Source organism: Erythrolamprus reginae, chromosome 5, assembly GCF_031021105.1.
Source record: "Erythrolamprus reginae isolate rEryReg1 chromosome 5, rEryReg1.hap1, whole genome shotgun sequence".
Taxonomy (NCBI): Eukaryota; Metazoa; Chordata; class Lepidosauria; order Squamata; family Dipsadidae; genus Erythrolamprus; species Erythrolamprus reginae.
Window position 1 is genome coordinate 46053801 of NC_091954.1, and position 19303 is coordinate 46073103.

Sequence of the window (19303 nt, forward strand, 5' to 3'; positions counted from 1 at the left end):
CAAGGGCCCTGTGACAGCCAGAACTTCGTGAACCAGTCTTAAGATATCACTCAAACAGTTCAAATAGTTGCAGTAATGGTCAGTAACTGATGGTCAGGAAGAAAGAACTACCTTTTAAAGAACGACCATTCCATGAGCCTTATTTCTATCTTTTAGAAGCCTAAGATAATAAATGCCTAAAGTTTAGTGATATACTGTAGTTACTGTCAGTGTGGGGCTATGGGTGTGTTTTAAATATAGAAACAGAAAAGTCAGCTCTGAGTTATTTTTTCTCCTATTGTTTTCGTGGAATATGCCCCCATCTGCCATTAAGTTCCCCATTTTGGTATATTTTAAAGATGGAACTGGGAATAGATCTAGAGAAGGAAATTATTCTCATTCTCTTTTACTCTCAGATAGTACTGACATTTGTTGGGAAGAATTTAAGAATAAAATCGATGCAGTTTGCCTTCGAGAGACTTCGTGTTTCCATTTTTGTCCTAAAAGGTCCACAAAACTAGATTGGAAAAATCAACTCTTTTTCAATAATGTTTCATATTTTCTGGAGGACCTTTGGAAAGTGAGGAAGCTGATGTGATTTCCAATCTCTCCAGTTTTATTTAGCTATGCCCTACAAATCAGTGAAATCCTATGTTACTTTAATAATAACATATTTTTTCCTTTACTCTGGAATAGCAACTATAATGATTTATACACTAGGTCTCTCTTAAGTATTTTCTGACTTATAGCAGACTTCCATTTCCATAGCATTTTCTTGGCAGATGCCATCATCAGAAATGATGTACTGATCCATTTGCTAGGGGATAGAATACACTAATCAAGCAGTTTTCTTTGTTGCTACATGTTCTTGTGTGAATGCCAAAAATAAACTTTTCATTTGAATGGCTGCTTGTGATCTCTTACTTCTAAAGTGATGAAGAATGTTCTTCACTTATTGAATGAAGGACAGCCCATAAATTCATTATATGCATTTCTTTACCTCTGGAAAAAGCTCTCTTTGTTATATCATTTGATCCACCAATGTATACTAAGGAACTGTTGCAATATATTTCCTTTACTGATTTTATCCATTCCCAGCCTAAAGGTGACTTACATAAACTATACTGTAAATAAATTCAGAAAAACACCCAATCCAAGCAAGCTCTTAGGTTTATTTATTCAGGTAATTGTTTTTAAAATATATAAAATTCTTGGTGCATTATTTTTGTATATTGAAATACTAATTATAAATTAAACATAGGGCAGAATGATTGGCACACATAATTAGCTGACTCAACCATATTGGGAATTCATGGTATGCAAGTAAATGTAACCATATCCTAATTAAGTTGGGAATTCAAATATTTCCTTAACGAACCTATTTTCTTTTTCTACCGTGTTTCCCCGATAGTAAGACACCCCCGATTGTAAGACGTATCGGGGGTTTCAGGGGGGTCGGCTAATATAAGCCGTACCCCGAAAGTAAGACATATGTCTTACTTTCGGGGAAACACGGGGGTATTGCCGGGGGGGGAGCCGTTCCCGGAGGGCTCTTCTTGCCCAGGGTTTTCTTACGCGCCTTGCCCGCCGCCACGCCCCGGCCTTTGCCCGGGGAGCCCCGCTCACCGGCCGAGCCTTGCACGGGGCTGTGGCGTGGAGCGGCCGGCGAGTGGCAGCGGTCCATTTTCAGGCTGCCCAGGATCTCCGCCTCGGGGAGGTCTTCAGCATCGCTCAGCGAGCCCGTGGACATGGCCTCGGGACGGCGGGGGCAGGGAAAGGGAGTCGTCCCGCCGCCCGGGGACCCCCGCTAAGCCTTCTGCACCTGACTCGGCGAGGCGAGAGGGAAGAAGGAGAAGTGCAAGTGGATGCGGAGCGCCCGGGAGGCATTTATCCGCCCGGGAGGCATTTATCCGTCCTTCGCTTTGACGGCGCTGGTCCGAAGCGAGCCGAGCAGGCGGCGGCTTGCAGCGAAGGCGCTCGTCCCAGCAACCGAGTCCTGCTGAGGCTCGGCTGCAAGCGGCCAGCGAGGCCGACCGGCTCCGAGGTTGCTGGGACGAGCGTCTTCGCTGCAAGCCGCCACCCGCTCAGCTCGCTTCGGACCAGCGCCGTCCTTCGCTTTGACGGCCCTGGTCCGAAGCGAGCCGAGTGGGCGGCGGCTTGCAGCGAAGGCGCTCGTCCCAGCAACCGAGTCCTGCCGAGGCTCGGCTGCAAGCGGCCAACGGGCGGCGGCTTGCAGCGAAGGTGCTCGTCCCAGCAACTGAGTCCTGCCGAGGCTCGGCTGCAAACGGCCAGCGAGGCCGACCGGCTCCGAGGTTGCTGGGACAAGCGCCTTCGCTGCAAGCCGCCGCCCAGGAGAGTCTCCCTTACGCAGCCTGGTGCCAGATGGCGGTGGCGCGCTGCGCCCAGAGCTTGGGCCACCCGGCGGGCGAGGCGGCGGCCCTGCCGAAGCGGCGCGGTTCTGGCTGCGGCATGAGCGGGAGCTCCGACTGCGGCAAGGCAGACTGAGAGGCGCTCGGAAGAGGGAGTCAGGGCTGCCTCTGTGGCGGGTTGAAAAGCAACGGGACTGTGGGTAGAGGAGTCCTTTAAGGGCTGGGAGAGGACGGTTTACAGCTCGCGACGTCGCGTTAACCTTACGGGTGCCTCGCGCTCTTCCCGCCGCGGCTTCTTTTACGATCCGAAGGAGGGAGCGAGCGAGCGAGCTGAGCCCTCTTTCGCCTCAGGACTGCAACTCAGTACTGGTTGGGGAAAAAGGGAGGGGCGGAGAATTCGGGCCAGAGGAGGCCGCGATTGGCTCCAGGGCCTTTAGGAGGTGGGAGGGGAGGAACCAATCGGAGGTGACGTTTAAGATCTGCAGAAGAACCACAGAGAAAAACTAGAATGGAGGGAAATAAATCCTTCTCCCTCACATTTCCTGTGCAGTGGAGGACTCTTCTCCATTTTGCGGATTGGATGGCAATCTCCGGAGCGGTCAGCGAGATCGGGGAGCGGGAATGGCGGCGGGGGGTCGGGCCGAAAACGAGCCGGCCCCGGTGCCCGGGACAATATAAGACATACCCCGAAAGTAAGACATAGTGGGGCTTTTGGGGATAAAAAGAAAGTAAGACAGTGTCTTACTTTCGGGGAAACACGGTAGTAGTAGTAAATATCAGTTGGGGGTCATATCAAGCAGTGGAAGTTAAAAACTTCGTGGTTCAAACTTTATCCTACTGGAAGAATCTATTTCACCCTATAGATATAGACATAGATTACATGTTATACACACAGAGAGGTGGGCTGTTAAGGTGGAAAGCCTGCTTGCTCCCATGGCTCTGAATGCTAGCAGAGTCCAGCACAATTCTGATACTGCAACTGTGCAGGTAGCAGATTTGTACGCAGAGACACAGGCACACACAGAAGCAGAAAACAGTGCCAAAACACTGGCGTGCCTGTGTCTCCGCGCGTGATTCTGCTACCTGCACAGGTGCAGCAGCAGAATTGCGCTGGACTCCGCTAGCACTCAGAACCACGGGAGCGAGCACACGTCACAGTTCCACATTAGCAGCCCCCACACACATGCAAAGGGAAATGAATTAAGTTTTAAGCCATCTCTCATGTCTATTTTCCCTAATTTGTTCATTTAGACGGCATCTTGCCTGGCTAGGAATATGTAAACACATCTAAAGTTGTTCCACATTAGCATCAAACATATTCTTCTGCATGCTTTTTCATACAAAATATTTAAAAATATGCTATTCACTTTATCCCAAATGCTTGTTTTTAAACATATTTTAATAGATGACAATAATTAGCATTCATGGCTGCCAGAGCAAGCCGTTTTTTATATCCTTGCATCACCTTATCCATGCTTTTCCTAGGAATACATTGTCATGTCTCCTTTAGAATCATCATTACACAACTTCTTAAAAAAAACTAGGTTTCCATTGGCATTGTAATATTTATTTATTTATTAGATTGATTGATTGATTGATTTATTTATTAGATTTTTATGCCGCCCTTCTCCTTAGACTCAGGGCGGCTTACAACATGTTAGCAATAGCACTTTTTAACAGACCCAGCCTATTGCCCCCACAATCTGAGTCCTCATTTTACCCACCTCGGAAGGATGGAAGGCTGAGTCAACCTTGAGCAGGTGATGAGATCTGAACCGCTGACCTGCAGATCTACAGTCAGCTTCAGTGGCATGCAGTACTGCACTCTACCTGCTGCGCCACCCCGGCTCTTTAGGAAAGGATTAAAGAGAAAGATGGACTATGGGGGTGGGGAGTCCCCCACCCAAAGCAGTTACTTTTCTCCTTTTTATCCTCACTCTTCTTTACATATATGTATGTGCACACGTTAAGAAAAGCATAGATATGTGTCATAAAGTGCTAAATTGTCAAAATTGTGGTTTTGGTAGGGTGTATATTGCTGGAATTCAGTGTTTAGAAGCTTCTAAGGTATAAAAAATATAGTACTGTACAATGAAGTAATTAAAACTAAATATCTGGGATTTTCAACAGTTCAAGTTAAATTACCACTGATGGTTAAATGATGGCTGAATGACAATATCAAGTGATAATAGATTTATAGTTCAGCAATATTTGAGGGTCTCAAGTTTTCAACTTCTGAATAGGATCTACCCACAAGAGACCAAGGAAGTTGGGCTTGTACTAAGTAACGGTATACATTGATATCAACACTTTGCTCTTCAGTTAATCTTTCTCTGACAAAGTAATTTATTTTCCTGTTAACTTGCCTGGTTTGTTGCATTTTTATTTCTTGTCAGGTATTGGCTGTAGTTCTTCGTAACAAGTCTTTCTTTACAAATTTACCACTCTCATAGGTAATCAGAGACTGAAAATACAAGCTGTTCTACTTGCAGTGAGTAGCAACTTGCATAGGCCATGGAATAGCAAGAGAGGGAGAGAAGCCCAAGGCTTCAATTCTGAGTTTATTTCGCTTGGTATTTGGTAGTAACAGATTGCTTGCAGCCTATTTCTCATGCTAGCTGATTGGCTGTACCTGGCCTGTGTTTAATCGCATTATTGTGAATAAAAAAATCATAGGGATTCATATGATCTCATATGATAATGTTTCTAAGGACAAAAGGCAGCGGGAGAATTTCTTGAAAATATTCTCAATTTCTGTATGGGAGGCAGCCTCGTGCCGGGTGTATTGGAGGTGCGTGGTCCTCCTCACCACCTCAGAGTCCCTGGTTGTTGTTGTTTTTAAGCCTTAAAGTTTTGGATTTTTTTCAGTCCCCTCACCTCCTTTCTTTGACAGCGACTCTCCTCCTATTCTTCCTCCTTCTCCTCCCACCCAAATTCTGAGCTTTTCTTTCTTTCCTAATGGGTTTGCACGCATTATTTGCTTTTACATCGATTCCTATGGGAAAAATTGCTTCTTCTTAAGAAGGTGTCGACTTAAGAACCTGGTCACGGAACGAATTAAGTTCTCAAGTAGAGCTACCACTGTATATGAAAGTTACTGAAGATAATTTAAGTCAATATCTTTTAAAATTCTGGGTATCAATTCATTTTAATGTATTAATAAGGGAAGAAAAAGTAGAGGTCCCATAATTTTGATTATTACATGGATTATTTTGTGTGCATTGTTCAGTCAGACCAAATAGATCGTCTTAGAATGAAAAATCATATCATATATATCTTCCATTCATAATCAGCCATATATTTTATAAAACCAAAGAAAATTTATCATTGAATAAATTAACATATAAAAATATTAGATTGTTAGTATTATTAAGGTACTCTTAAGTACACATACATTTCTGCTTTAACTTATCATTCAGAGCCAACTGCATGTGTGCAGAAGTTATATTAATCCCATCTTCTAAGTAATTTGATAGTCTCCTAAGAGACTTGCCCTTTACATTCTTCCTTAAAAACAGTTTTTTGTTTAATATTTTGTACATTGATTCATGAGCTGTTACCATGAAATGATTTAAATGACATAAACATAGAAAGCTATCATAAGAGTTTTCAATTTATTTAGGAAACTTGAACGCTCTGTAAGCTAATTCAACGTTATTTCAGGTTCAGTGCAAAAAATATCTCAAATCTACCATGATTAATTTTTGCAGTGAAAAATCGATTAAAACACACTATAAAATTGAAGATCTGGAATAATGCTAGCAAAAGCCAAATGAACATATCATTTGTTTGTTTTTCTTTCTTACATATTACTTATTTTAATTTCATCCTAAATATTATGGTTCTCCTAATACCCAATTCTGAGATCAGTTGAAAATAAACTATAACTTGTAAAATGTAATCATTGTAATCACAGATGAAATCTGATATAAATTCAGCATCAATTTAGGTGTGAATAGATATGTGTTTGGTCACAAAATGAGAGGATCTTCATTTAAAACTCTCCTCTAGATAAGCACAGTAAGTCCTGAAACAATGTGTTTAATTAATTTATTTTATCTAATTAATTAATTAATTTTGTAATGAAAAGTGTGGGTGTTGTTTACAGTTAGTAAACTGCAACTAGTTTTTCACTCAACAAGTAGCTTAAATGGACCTTCTGACCCAAAATGGTTCATCAGGTTATGTATAATTCTGTCTTATGAACTAGAGGAAATAGAGACCTATCCTTTAGTAATATATTATGAGGGAAAACAAAATTATTTCTATTCAGTCAGAATGGAAATAATTGTACACAAGAGTTGAAATGTAGAAGATACTATAGGACCGTGATGGCGAACCTATGGCACGCATGCCACAGGTGGCACATGGAGCCATATCGGAGGGTACACGAGGCATTGGCCTATGTCAGCTCCAGCGTGCATGTGCATGCTGGCCAGCTGATTTTCGCCCTTGGGAAAGGCCGTTTCATTCCTGCCACAGCTTCAGGGAAGCTTCCCTAAAGCCTCGAGGCAAAAAAATTGCCCAACGGATGGCAGGAGCTATATCCGTTTCTCCCCTCTCCCCCTCTTAGCATCCTAGAGAACGAAGACAGCTTCTGTCCTTCATTCTCTCCCCCCTCAGCAGCAAGAGATGCTCCAAAAGTGCAGCAAGAATCTCAGGGATCCTCATACGTTTCAGGGCTTCTCGCGCTCATGAGGAAGAGAGGGCAGAAGCTGTGTCCCTTCCCTATCTTCCTCTTGAGGAAGAGAAGCCCGAAACGTATGAAGATTCCTGAGATCCTCACTGCACCTTTGGAGCTTCTCTTGCTGCTTGGGGAGGGGGGGGGGGCGAAGGGAAGAAGCTGTGTCCCTTCCCTGTCTTCCTCTTGAGGGAGAGAAGCCCGAAATGTATATTTTGAAGATACACTGATATATGGCAGTAAAAAAAACCTTAAAATAAACTAGATTTATATTTGCTGATATTAATTTAAAGACATTTACAAATAAATCTGTACGTCCTGGAAATAGGAAGACATTCCAGAATTGTGTGAGATGTAGTGCAGGTAGTTACAGAAAGCTGAAAGAAAAATTAAACTTTCCTAGAGTTTCTTACTGTTATATTGTTTTTATTATTGTTGTGAGCCGCCCCGAGTCTTCGGAGAGGGGCGGCATACAAATCTAATAAATTGAATTGAATTGAATTGAATTCTTATCTTAGAAAGCAAATTCAACTTTACACTGTTATCTCCATCAGCCTCCAAAATCATTCTAGTCTTTATTTTTACTTTTTGAAAAGGATGTTCAGGAAAGGGAAAGCGGGGAAGCATTATTTCTATGAATACTAGTAGGTTTATTTGTAGAGTAAGAAAACGTTAAACCACAGTAAAAAATTTCCCTCAGTTTTGAACCATATCGTTTATTTCTTTGCCTCCTGCCTTTCTTCTTGCCTTCCTAGATCTACACTCAGGTGAGGAAACATGCTTCATAACCCCTACATTTCACTTTAAGATTAAAAAAAATATTTTCAAAGCAATTTGTTTTACAATTATCTTTTTCTAAATCACTGTGCATTACAATTACTAATTACCTTCCAGCTACAGCTTGAAATCAGGTCTCTTTGTTTTTATAAATTAAACCTGAAACATTTTATGAATGGTATCTCTGAGCTATAATTTCTACTGGATCCTTCCCTCTCCCCCCCCCTTAATTGCAGAGCAGTCATTAGGGTATACTCTTCTGTTTGAAATACACTTACAATTTGGGATAAATATTTTATGAGTGTAACTTTACTTTTACATACAAATTTTGATCTTCAAATGAGTAAGAGAGCTAGTTTGTTTCTTTCCCTTGCAGTCCATGTTTTGAGATTATTTTTAGTGGCATGATGTTCTACAACTGTTTTAATAGCTCTAACTTTATAATTAGGTGAGGTCAGGTTTACATACAGCAAGGATCTAATCTTATAGAGATAACAGAAATAGAAGAGGTCATTATTTCAAGAACTTTATGAAGTGCATAAAATATACCAAAATCAAGATTATATTATGTGAATGCAGGGAAAAGACTGCAACAAAAATTTTACAGTCTTGAAACCACTCATGTATAGAATTCAGAATGGGCTTGTTTACACATTAATTATGGGTGAATCAACAGCCCCTGGTTATTGGAATTATTTTATTTATCTACTATCAAGCTTACTTCTTAAACACTGTATAAAAAAATAACTGAATAACAGCCAAGGGATAACTGCAATGTTATGGGAGGAATGATTGCAGTTATATCCAGATAAAACTAATTTTTCATGTTCCAGATGTACACAGAGGCTCTAAGTATAGGAGTAAATATTGTATGCCTTTATTACAGTAGTCCCTCACTATATCGCGCTTCACCTACTGCGGCTTCACTTCATCACGGGTTTTCAAAAAATATTAATGAGAAAAATTATTCGCGGATCTTCGCTGGTTCGCGAAGGAAGTCGATCGGCAGATTTAAACAGCCCACGGAACTCGATCGGCAGGTTTTTTTTAAAAAAAATATCTAAACTTTTGTAAGAGTGTGGGAAGGGTTTATAAACATTTAAAACAATGAAAACTTACCAAACAATTACAATATAAATACTTAAATAAGTACTATCAGTCGATAAATTCCCCATCGTGGATTTCACCTATCGCAGCCGGGTCTGGAACGTAACACCAGTGATAGGTGAGGGACTACTGTATCTCCTATTCTGGTGGGACTTTTATATTCTCATCTTGATCCCTCTTAATATTTTACTGTTGAATAACCAATTTGTAATGATGAACTAATATAAAATATAAACATTATATTGAAAATAACCTTACAAAGTAAAACTTCTTTAGCTCACAGAAAATGTTAACTTTCCAGCCACCAAGATATTTATCCCATTTGGATGAAAAGGAAGCCAAGACTTCAATCAAAATCCAGCATCACATTTCCACTGCAAGCAACCTTTTCAGTAATGTCCTAGGAAATACTATAATTTAACTTAGTGGCAGAATAGATCTGTCCAGACCAGGAAATTCACAGGATAAATCCAGAAAATCTGCTGCCATTCATGGTAGACAATTACTAAGGAAATGACTTAGTTTAAGAAAGTTTTTTATCATTTTAGTGGGATTACAGTTCCATGGTACAATTCATATATTTAAATATTGTTTTACATTTCAGATGTTCCTTGTTTTGCAGTACTATATTTCTTGTCAGTATGTTGTGTTAGAGGAATGCAGAATTTGGGTCTTTTTCACATACCAAATTCATTTTCAATGTTAATTTAACAGAAACTGTCTTGGCAACTGATTGTGGTTTTCTTTTTCTTTCTTTCCACTATTTAGTGTGGAATTAGATTTTAAGCAGCAAGAAGACAAACTTCAGCCAGTTCTGAGAAAACTTCACCCTATTGAGGAAACTCAGGTTGCACCTTTGCCTTATTCTCAGGAGAGTTACTCCTCAACTCCCAAGCAAAAATCCAAAACTGAATCAAAAAAGCATGGAAGATGGAAACTCTGGTTTCTTTAACTAAATCCGTATTACCGTATATGGAATTTAAGGTCGCCTTCATTTAAAAAAAAAACCTACATCCACATGAACTTGTGGAGTTTTTTAAAAAAGGATCATAGTAATTTGAACAGGTGACTGTCAGCAAGTGTTACTCTGACAATATTCTTTCTCACCATATGTACCAAAAAAGGCCTTTGTACCTATGAATGAACTTTCAGGAGTAAGGCATTCAAATTGCATACTTTGTCAACTTTTTATTTGAATTTCACCAATGTGGGATGTTAAAGAATTTTTAAAGCCAGGATAGAAATTCATGTTAGCAAAAGAAAAATATATAATTACTTGCCCACCATTCTTTTGTTAAAAATAACATGTTAATATTATTTTTCAAAATCTATATTTTGTTTTGATTTTTTGGTTTCTTTCTTGTAAAAGAAAGGGCAGAATGTTTTCCCCCTGAAGTCGTTCACTGTATATTTAATTTTTCACATTTAATGCTGGAGTGGGTAGAACCATTTTCAGCACATAGATATCCTGAGGAAAGCACAATATTTTCAATGGTCTGAGACCATGAATAATCTTTAAAATGTGATTATGTGTATACTTGCCTTTATGTGCTGTAGCATTATGCCAAGTGATTGCACCTCAGTGAAATGCTGGCACCTTTAATTTACTGTCATTTTCATCACATAACCTACTGCTCACTTTAAATGGTGAGCAGTCAAAAGCCACCTAAAGTCAGGGCATGCCTTTAATTACTGGCAGTTGACAGGGTTAAAGCTAAGGACACTAAGCTCTCTTAGATATTATTTTTAATCTGTTGGTACCCAACAGCTAAAACTATATGTTCTGGCACCATATATAGAATGAGGGAAAGAGGGAAGGGAAGAGATGCATAATAATAAGTAACAGATCATTGGCAGCTGCCACAATTTAATACACTTTTGTAATTTAGTCTCAAGAAAACACTATACTCTCTTGACACACTGTGCCAGAAATTTTATAATATATTGTGTTTTGCTTTTTAAGAGTTCACAAGAGCCTGGCAGTTTTGCACATTAAAGGAAGATACTGAACCATCCTAAACCTTCTACTAAAATAGTATTAGCAAATGAGAACATTGAATGAAATGTGCAATTAAGAGTTTAAGAATAATTATTGAACAAAAACTCTCCAAGTTATTATTAGACACTTTTAATTCCATCAGTTTCAATGGCAAGGGATCAAGCACATAATTAACTGTCCACTGTTTCCTGTACTTAAACAATATCTCTCAAAAATAATTCTGTAGGATTTCTTTGGAGATTTTTTTTTTTTAATACTTCCAATTTAAGTAAGGTATTTGGGATGTTGTAGATACATAATTGATCTCAAATTATACAGGTTCTTTTTCATTAAGAAAACAGAATAAAGTAAGAAATAGAGGTTAAATTTTCCAGTGAAAAAATAATGAATGCCGATGTGCTAAAATCACTTACTTCGATATTTAAACCACTTTTATGTTATATAATTTATATTGAGCTTTATTAAAAATATAATTTGGTTGTTTTATGGAAAGATACCTGAGATGTGCATACGAAAATACAATTCATACATGAATCATGATAAACTTCACATTTTTCCTATTCTATAAGTCATTTTCTACTACTATTCCAAGAGGGCTACCAATGACTATTGTAAGGAAGTATTTCTGAGTTTTATTTTTAATATTATTTTTAATTTTTATTATTATTTTTTTAAGAAAGTACAAGGCTCAGAAAGTCATTTTGATGCTGCTGGAAAAGTGTGAATATTTATATTGGAAAGGAATAGAATTAAACATAAATTTTACAATCTTTTAAATTAAAGTTCATAACTTTAATTGATCCCAACATACGATAGAACCTAATCCCAAATATCTTAGATAATTATATGGTATTGTTCTTACTAATAATCTCAAAACACATTTCCAAAAAATATATACATAGAAAAGCTGAGAAGTTGATTGTGATACTACTGATAACATCGCATATATATACAGTAGAGTCAACCTGCAATGGAATATGTTTGGGCTTGCATTTTCTACATGTCAGGAAGATTTTAAGTCAGTTACATCTTTTTCTTGGTTTGACACAGCTGCCCTCTGCAATTGACATGTGATCGCAGGAAAATATACTTGGTTAAAGAATTTCTGGCAGATTCTGTACAACACCTTATGTTTTCTAAATCACATTTCACCCTTTGAATCTGGATCATTACACGTAGTCCTAATAAGCAACCTAGCTATTATGGTTACCTAACCATTTATTCATGATCATACTGGTAGTACGTATCATGACAATTATTCTTAACAAGAGCAATGCTGATAGTAAATTCTATATTCAGATTTATAGTAACTTGTTAAATTCTCCCAAGTCCAAAAGTAAATTAAAAAGCCATGACAATGACACAGATCGGAAACAGCTATAAACATGTGCTGTTTCATGTAACAGTGAATATCCCTGCCTCACAAGTTGTTAACCTGCATGTTAAAAGCTGCACATGCATACATGGGTTTTCCTGATTTTCTTCTAACAAACTTTAATTACTCTCCTAATCACACAACCCAGCTGCAACTTCACTCATGACTTGATAGCTTGGAAATAATTGTAAAGAAATGCACCAGAAACCTGTGCAAATTATAGGGTGCATGCCTGCAGGTTTACAGACTATCCTGCTTTTTTTTCATTTTCTTTAAATCTAGGCTAAATCAAACATACACATCAAGTATGCATATTATAAATATGCTGCTCTAAGATTCTTAGCATATGACCTGTGTATTTCAAAAATAACCCATATTCTCTTGGGCTTCCATCAACCTACAAAATTTCCTAAAATATATTTGCTGGTTGCCAAGTAACACACATTCCATTATATAGGAATAAAAGGAGTTAAGAAACAAATTGATTCAGTATTCTTAATACATGAACAGAGTGTTTTCCTAATCAGCTTGCAAATTTTAATTTTTACATTTTCTCTTTCAAAAGATAAAACATATTCTTGCTGAAAGCTACATATTGTGTTATCGTACCATACTATGTAACTTGTAATAATTTTTTTACAAGTGTGTAAAACGTATCATTGTATTACAGTTAGGATCACTCAGGCAAAATTTAGTATTCTGTGGAAAGAAGGTTAAAATCTGTAGTAAAATATAATATTTATTGTTTTTAAAAAAACAGGTAGGAAATCCAAAATGTGTATCATTATTCCAATTTGTGTATTCCTTAATTTGCTGCTGAATTCATTAGCAATATCATGTGGTTTCAACCACTCGTTTACTCAAACACACTTCCATGTCATGCTTTAATTCCATTTCTAAATAATAAATGCTGCAGTAATTTTATATTACTTGCTATTTTCATACTATAAGGACAGTATTTTCTAAGTTTGCATAATTCCCATAAAGCAGCAATGACATACTTGTTTTGAAATTAATGGGAAACAATACATGTATATATCACTTTTTTTTCTTAAAGAAACAGACCACTGTAATATACTTTATGTAGTCAAGATAAAATTGAAAATATTAATGTTAAAAATGCCGAGTATATGAATTGTTTGCTTTGCTTACATTATTTTGATTATTTTTGCCTCTGAAAACACTTTTGTACAACAAATACTGGCTGAGTGTCTCTACTTTTTCTTCAACATTTAATGATGTACCACCAAGTTTTGAAACACAAGTGATGGGATTTTTTTAATGAATGTTTTAAAATGAAATTAGAGTTTACATAGCACTAGTTCAGCAACATCTGTCTAATAGCAATGAGTTGACAATACAATATATGTAAACTTGCTGAGTATTGCTATTAAGAGATCCCATATTTCACTGCAATGAAATTGGATTTCCAACATCTCTCAGCAATATTTCCCTATCAATAAAATGAGTACATATAATTTAAATATAGGATACTCAAAGTATCCATTTACTTATACTATCTCACCTTAAAAGGAAAATTGAAAATAAAAATAATGAAAATGAATTTATTGCAATTACAGCATGTAGAAATTTATTATTTAATTTATTATAGGTAGTCCTCAAATTGTGACCACAATTGAGCCCCAAATTAGTGTTGTTAAGTGAGAAATTTGTTAAGGGAGTTTTGCCCCATTTATGACTTTTCTTGGGACATTTGTTAAGTGAATCACTGAAGTTGTTAATTAGTAACATGGTTGTTAAATGAATCTGGCTTCCTCCTTATCTTTGTCACATAACCACAGGGATATTGCAACCATCATAAATATGAACCAACTGTCAAGCATCCAAATGTAAATCACGTGATTATGGGGATGCTGCAATGGTCATACTTGTGAAAAATGGACAGTTTTTTCAGGACAATAACTGAAAAGTCATTGAATGAACTGTTGTAAGTTGAGGACCACTTGTATTATGTATTTGACTTCCTGGTTAATCTAATCAAAAAACAATTAGCAAGAATCTTTGAAAATCTCCATAAAAATTAATTTAAAAAAACATGGAAATTCATATTTGAGATGGTATTAAAACGTTAAAATATTTTGGAATAGAGAAGACAACGTTCTCAAAAGCCAGGATTCAAAAGAGGAAGCTGTAGATAAATACCTGGTGCTTTATCATTTGAAGGGGTCAAGATGATGAGCTTTTCAACAGGAGGGTACGATATAAACTCAATTCAACTAGAATGATCAGATCTATGTTATCTTTCTATGGTAATCGGAAATATTAGCCAAGAAAGAGCTTATGAAGGAAGAAGCAAGGATCAGCTATCATAGTTTAAAAAGAAACAACAAATGAGGAACTGCTGGTTGAGAAAGCAATTATTTGCCTTCTACTAAGCTATTTGTATTTCTTGGCTCTTGATTCTACTTTTGTTGATTTGCGGAACAAAAGCAAGCCTTTTTTTTCCTTGCACAAATCAATGGAGTTGAAACAAATTTCAAGGCCTACTTGCCGTGGTGTGATTCTTGCATGGTAGCTAAGCATCAGATGAAAAAACTGATATACAAGATCCCAGTAAATACAAGCCTATGATAGACCCAAAATATAAAATTGGGCTGCTTGAAGAGTCTCACAATATTCCTTACAATAAAACATGGATTTTTCCATCCAAAGCATTTGCTTTGTGAGAAGAATGCTACCCCTTCAATAGACTATAGATGCTAGAACTAGAACAAGGGTTTTATCCAGATTGTTGCTACAAGGAGTACATGAAGAGTAAAAAAAAAGATTTTCTGTGTTAAAGTACCAATGATGGAGATTTAACAGTACCAGTTCTGGTTAATGTGTAGCTGATAAAGTATAAAGTAGTTTTAAATCTAGAAAGAACAAAAGAGCTCAATGGCTCACTGTGTTGTGAATTATCTATTACTAGTGATTATATACTATTAGAATGACAGATGTTTGACCCCATATACATCAGCTGTGAGATATTCCAGGAAATTCAACTGTTCTCGGCTGGAACCTCCCTTTTGTCCTAGCAATCCAGGACTAATTTGTTCAGGGAGGAAGCAAGGCAGGAAGGTTCAACAGAAGAGCCAATAACAATGGTGAAGCAATCATATATTTAAAAATTATTTATACACAGAAAAAGGTAAATATGGGGAAGAAGGAGAATTAGGTGTTTGCGGCCTTGACTTATAACAATAACATACGTGGGATATAAATAAATACAAATAAATAAAAAGCTACATCCCGTTTCTATGCTGAATAACTGAATCATTCTTCACTATATCAAAACGGCTGCACTTAAAATACTGCATCCAATTCTGGGCAATGCACTTTAGGAAGGAAAATATCAAATGAGTGTATTCAGAAGAGAACCATTAAGATTACAGAAGACTTGGGAAAGAAAAAAAAAGTCTGAGGAATGGTTGAAGTTACTGGATATGTTTAGCCAGGGAAAGAGAAATTAGGGGAAACAATACAGTATATGTTTCCATATATTTGGAAGGCTGCCTTGCAGAAGCTGTTCAGAATTATTTCAGAAGTTAGAATAAGACATAAAGGCTTTATAAGAAAGTATACTTTATTCAGATAGCAGGAGAAAAATACTAACTAAGAGCAATTCAGTAACAGAATAGGCTGCCTTAATATGTAACAAAAGGAGATACATAGGCAGTCCCCAGGTTATGAACAAAATGTGTTTCTAAGTCTAACTTGCTGCATATTAAAAACATGCAACTTCAGCAATTCATGAAAACATTGCGGCTTCAGCAGTTCAGCTCAAGGAAGGGAAAATGCCATTCACTAGTTTTAGTAGTATCCAGCTAATTATAAATTATATGTAAATTGGATGTTCTTATGCTGAGGACTTCCTGATGGTTAAAACTGAGATTACATTCATTAGGACCTAATCCATGGTTAATGTCAATTGTTAACATTCCCAGAATATGGGAATTCAATCAGCAGATGCATAGGCAATCCTGGAAGAAGATTGAGGAGTGCCCCATGCCCACCACAGCTCCACAAATGGAAAAAACATGAAACATCACATGGGGGCAACATGATAAGACCAGTTTGATACTCATACTGTTCAACAAAAACTTGTGAGAAAAATACACCAAACAATTTCATGGGAGCTGTGATTCTCAGTACTGGCTGTATGTTAAATTTTATCAAATTGCAATAGACAAAAAGGTTAACTTCATCTGCCAAAGACCCTCTCCTGTTGGCTATTATGGATTAGGAGGAAATTTCAACTTTGGGCACTTCAGCCTAAACCTAAGAAGAGATAGAAAGACATGATGGAGGAAATCTGATACTAGTTCTTTTGAATGACTCCATGACATTCAAAATGAGACCACATTGAAATTATAGAACATATGGAGATTATGCTTTAAAATTGTGCCTTAATAAATTATGAATAGTTCTCAAGTTTTCCTACAGAAGATTTAGGAATGAGAATCTTCACAATGGCTATATATCAACTATATTATAGAAATCAAAGGCACTGTTGATTCAAAAGTAGTATTAGTAGTTTATTTAATTTAATTTAATATTTTAAAATGCTTTTTAACTATGGTTAAAAACTATTAACTGATCCATAGAAAAGTAAGTAATTTTCTAGATAATTATTTTCCCTATTCTATAAAGCAAAATCTCTGCTGAACAAACTAGTTGGTGAAGATATTATTACTATTTATTTTATTTACCACTATGTTTATTAATTTTTAAAAAATAATTCAAGGCAATGAACATATTTAATATTTCTTCCTCCTTCCAGTTTCCCCACAAAAACGAACCTGTGAGAGCCATATTTTAATGCCTAAATTTGTATTTATTTTATCTGAAATAAAGCTTAGAAAAATTAGACACCTAGAGTCAAAGCACACTTACATCCAAGCTAAGGAAACAAAAACAAATCCGAACACAAAAATACAGCAATCAACAATAGACAAACAGAGATTAATACCAAATAAACAATCAAATAGAAAGAAATATCCAAGCCAAGGTACTAACAAGTGGAAAACTACATCTCCACAAATATTGGCAGGGCAAGCTATTGCATATAAACAGGAAGCAAGCGCCATACTCATTAGCACTGATGATGTTATCTATTTGGGTAATGAAATATCTGCAAATATACAACCAACCTTGGAGAGCACCAAGGATTTCACAGTTCAATCCTAAACTACATGGATGTTCATTTCTAACATTTAGCTAGGTGACCATTCTAATCTGAATCTTATCCTTATTTCTTAGAGTTCAACAATTAAAAATTATTAAGTTATTTTACTCACATATAGATAAGTTGAATACATGAACTTTTAATCAACTTCAGTATAATTTCTATAATTCCAATATATATCCCTCAAACACATGCATAAACACCATGTTCAGTATCTAAATGAAAACCGGCAGAGCTCAGCGGTATACTATCACATAATATTGATTGTCTTCAATAACTGCTGTAACCCGAATAGAGTCAGCTTCCAGGTATTGTTGAAATTCATTATAAGAAATGGATAGATGTAGAAACTTGATTTCTACTTCCTAAAGTTAACATAAATTACATTTAAAGAGATGACACTGTATTTTTGGCAGGCAATTTTGAGGCTACCTTGACTGTATACACTGCACCTCAGGAAAATTTAAATGGCTATTATATCCAATGGTTAACAGTGTAAAAGCTACATTGCTTCTATTGTAGTGGATCAACTTGGTATAATCAACTCAGCAAGTATAACATCTCAGGTTAAAAGAAAAAGTAATTCTCAGGAGAAAGGTGCTTTGCCTAAAAATATCTTCAGGATAGGCAAAATACAGTTGCATGGAATTAATACAATACAAATACAATGCATAATAAAAAAGGTGTTTCTTTTAAAATATTGTTAATACAAAGAAAATACAAAGTGTATACATGTGTTTATGCAAGTTTAAGATACAAAGGATGTTTGGCAGAAACCATCAGTGATATTCCAAAGAATAATTTTACTAACAGTAGTACTGTACTTGTATTCTAAATGTGAAAAAACTCTCCATTTTAAAGTGTACTGTGGAGGGATTTAATCAGATATGCTCAAATATGCAAGACCCTCTGCTGAAATAACAGCAAGTACTGTATTTTCCGGCGTATAAGACGACTGGGTGTATAAGACGACCCCCTAACTTTTCCAGTTAAAATATAGAATTTGAGATATACTCGCCGTATAAGACTACCCCTCTTCTGACGCACACCAAATAAAAATGAAAAAAAAACCCATCAGATTTGATTTCAACATGTGGGAGGCAGGGAAGCAATTACTATAATAGGAGAGTCAGACACATCAAAGGGACGGGGTTTATCGGCAGCCGGAGCATGTGCTGAGGTCTGTAAGGCAGAGGGGAAGGAACCAATAGGAGGGCCAGATACATGAAAGGGGCGGAGCTTATCGGCAGCCGGAGCGTGTGCTGAGGTCTGTAAGGCAGAGGGGAAGGAACCAATAGGAGGGCCAGATACATGAAAGGGACGGGGTTTATCGGCAGCCGGAGCGTGTGCTGAGGTCTGTAAGGCAGAGGGGAAGGAACCAATAGGAGGGCCAGATACATGAAAGGGGCAGAGCTTATCGGCAGCCGGGGAGCGCACCATTTCACTGGGTGGGGGGCTTTCTTGGCAGTGAGAGAGCGCGGCCCTTCACGGAACCGAATCACGGAATCTGCAGTGAGGTACCGGTAGTAATGGGATACTGATCACACATTCTACAGCCTGTGTGATCAGTATCCGGCGAATTTTCTATACTGTGGAATCAGTATCCAGCGTACAAGACGACCCCCCACTTTGGAAAAGATTTTCAGGGGTTTAAAAGTCATCTTATATGCCGGAAAATACGGTAAGTGGGAAAATCTGAAGTAAAAATGAAGTAAAGACAACTCTGTTGATTTCAACATGTGATTAAGTTTGGAGAGGGAGGTGTCGAAATAAAGGACCAGAAAAGCTTAATTTTCCAAAGACAAACAAAGATGTATTCCTAACATAT

At 37.2% G+C, this 19303-nt stretch overlaps 2 protein-coding genes across 9 annotated transcripts in view; one reads left to right on the forward strand and one right to left on the reverse strand.

The window, feature by feature from the left end:
- Positions 1–13485, forward strand: part of INSYN2A (inhibitory synaptic factor 2A) — a 61592-nt gene extending 48107 nt beyond the window's left edge. For 2 of the 5 annotated variants that reach the window (XM_070752487.1, XM_070752489.1), the window contains one exon: positions 9682–9954. In XM_070752487.1, the coding sequence (XP_070608588.1) occupies positions 9682–9865 (184 nt within the window). In that variant the 3' untranslated portion in view covers positions 9866–9954. Of the gene's footprint in view, positions 1–9681 lie in introns of all 5 variants that reach the window. The other 3 variants (XM_070752485.1, XM_070752486.1, XM_070752484.1) reach the window with 2 other exon arrangements.
- The window catches only part of DOCK1 (dedicator of cytokinesis 1), a 466948-nt gene that overhangs the window by 296196 nt on the left and 151449 nt on the right, over positions 1–19303 (reverse strand). The window lies entirely within an intron of this gene.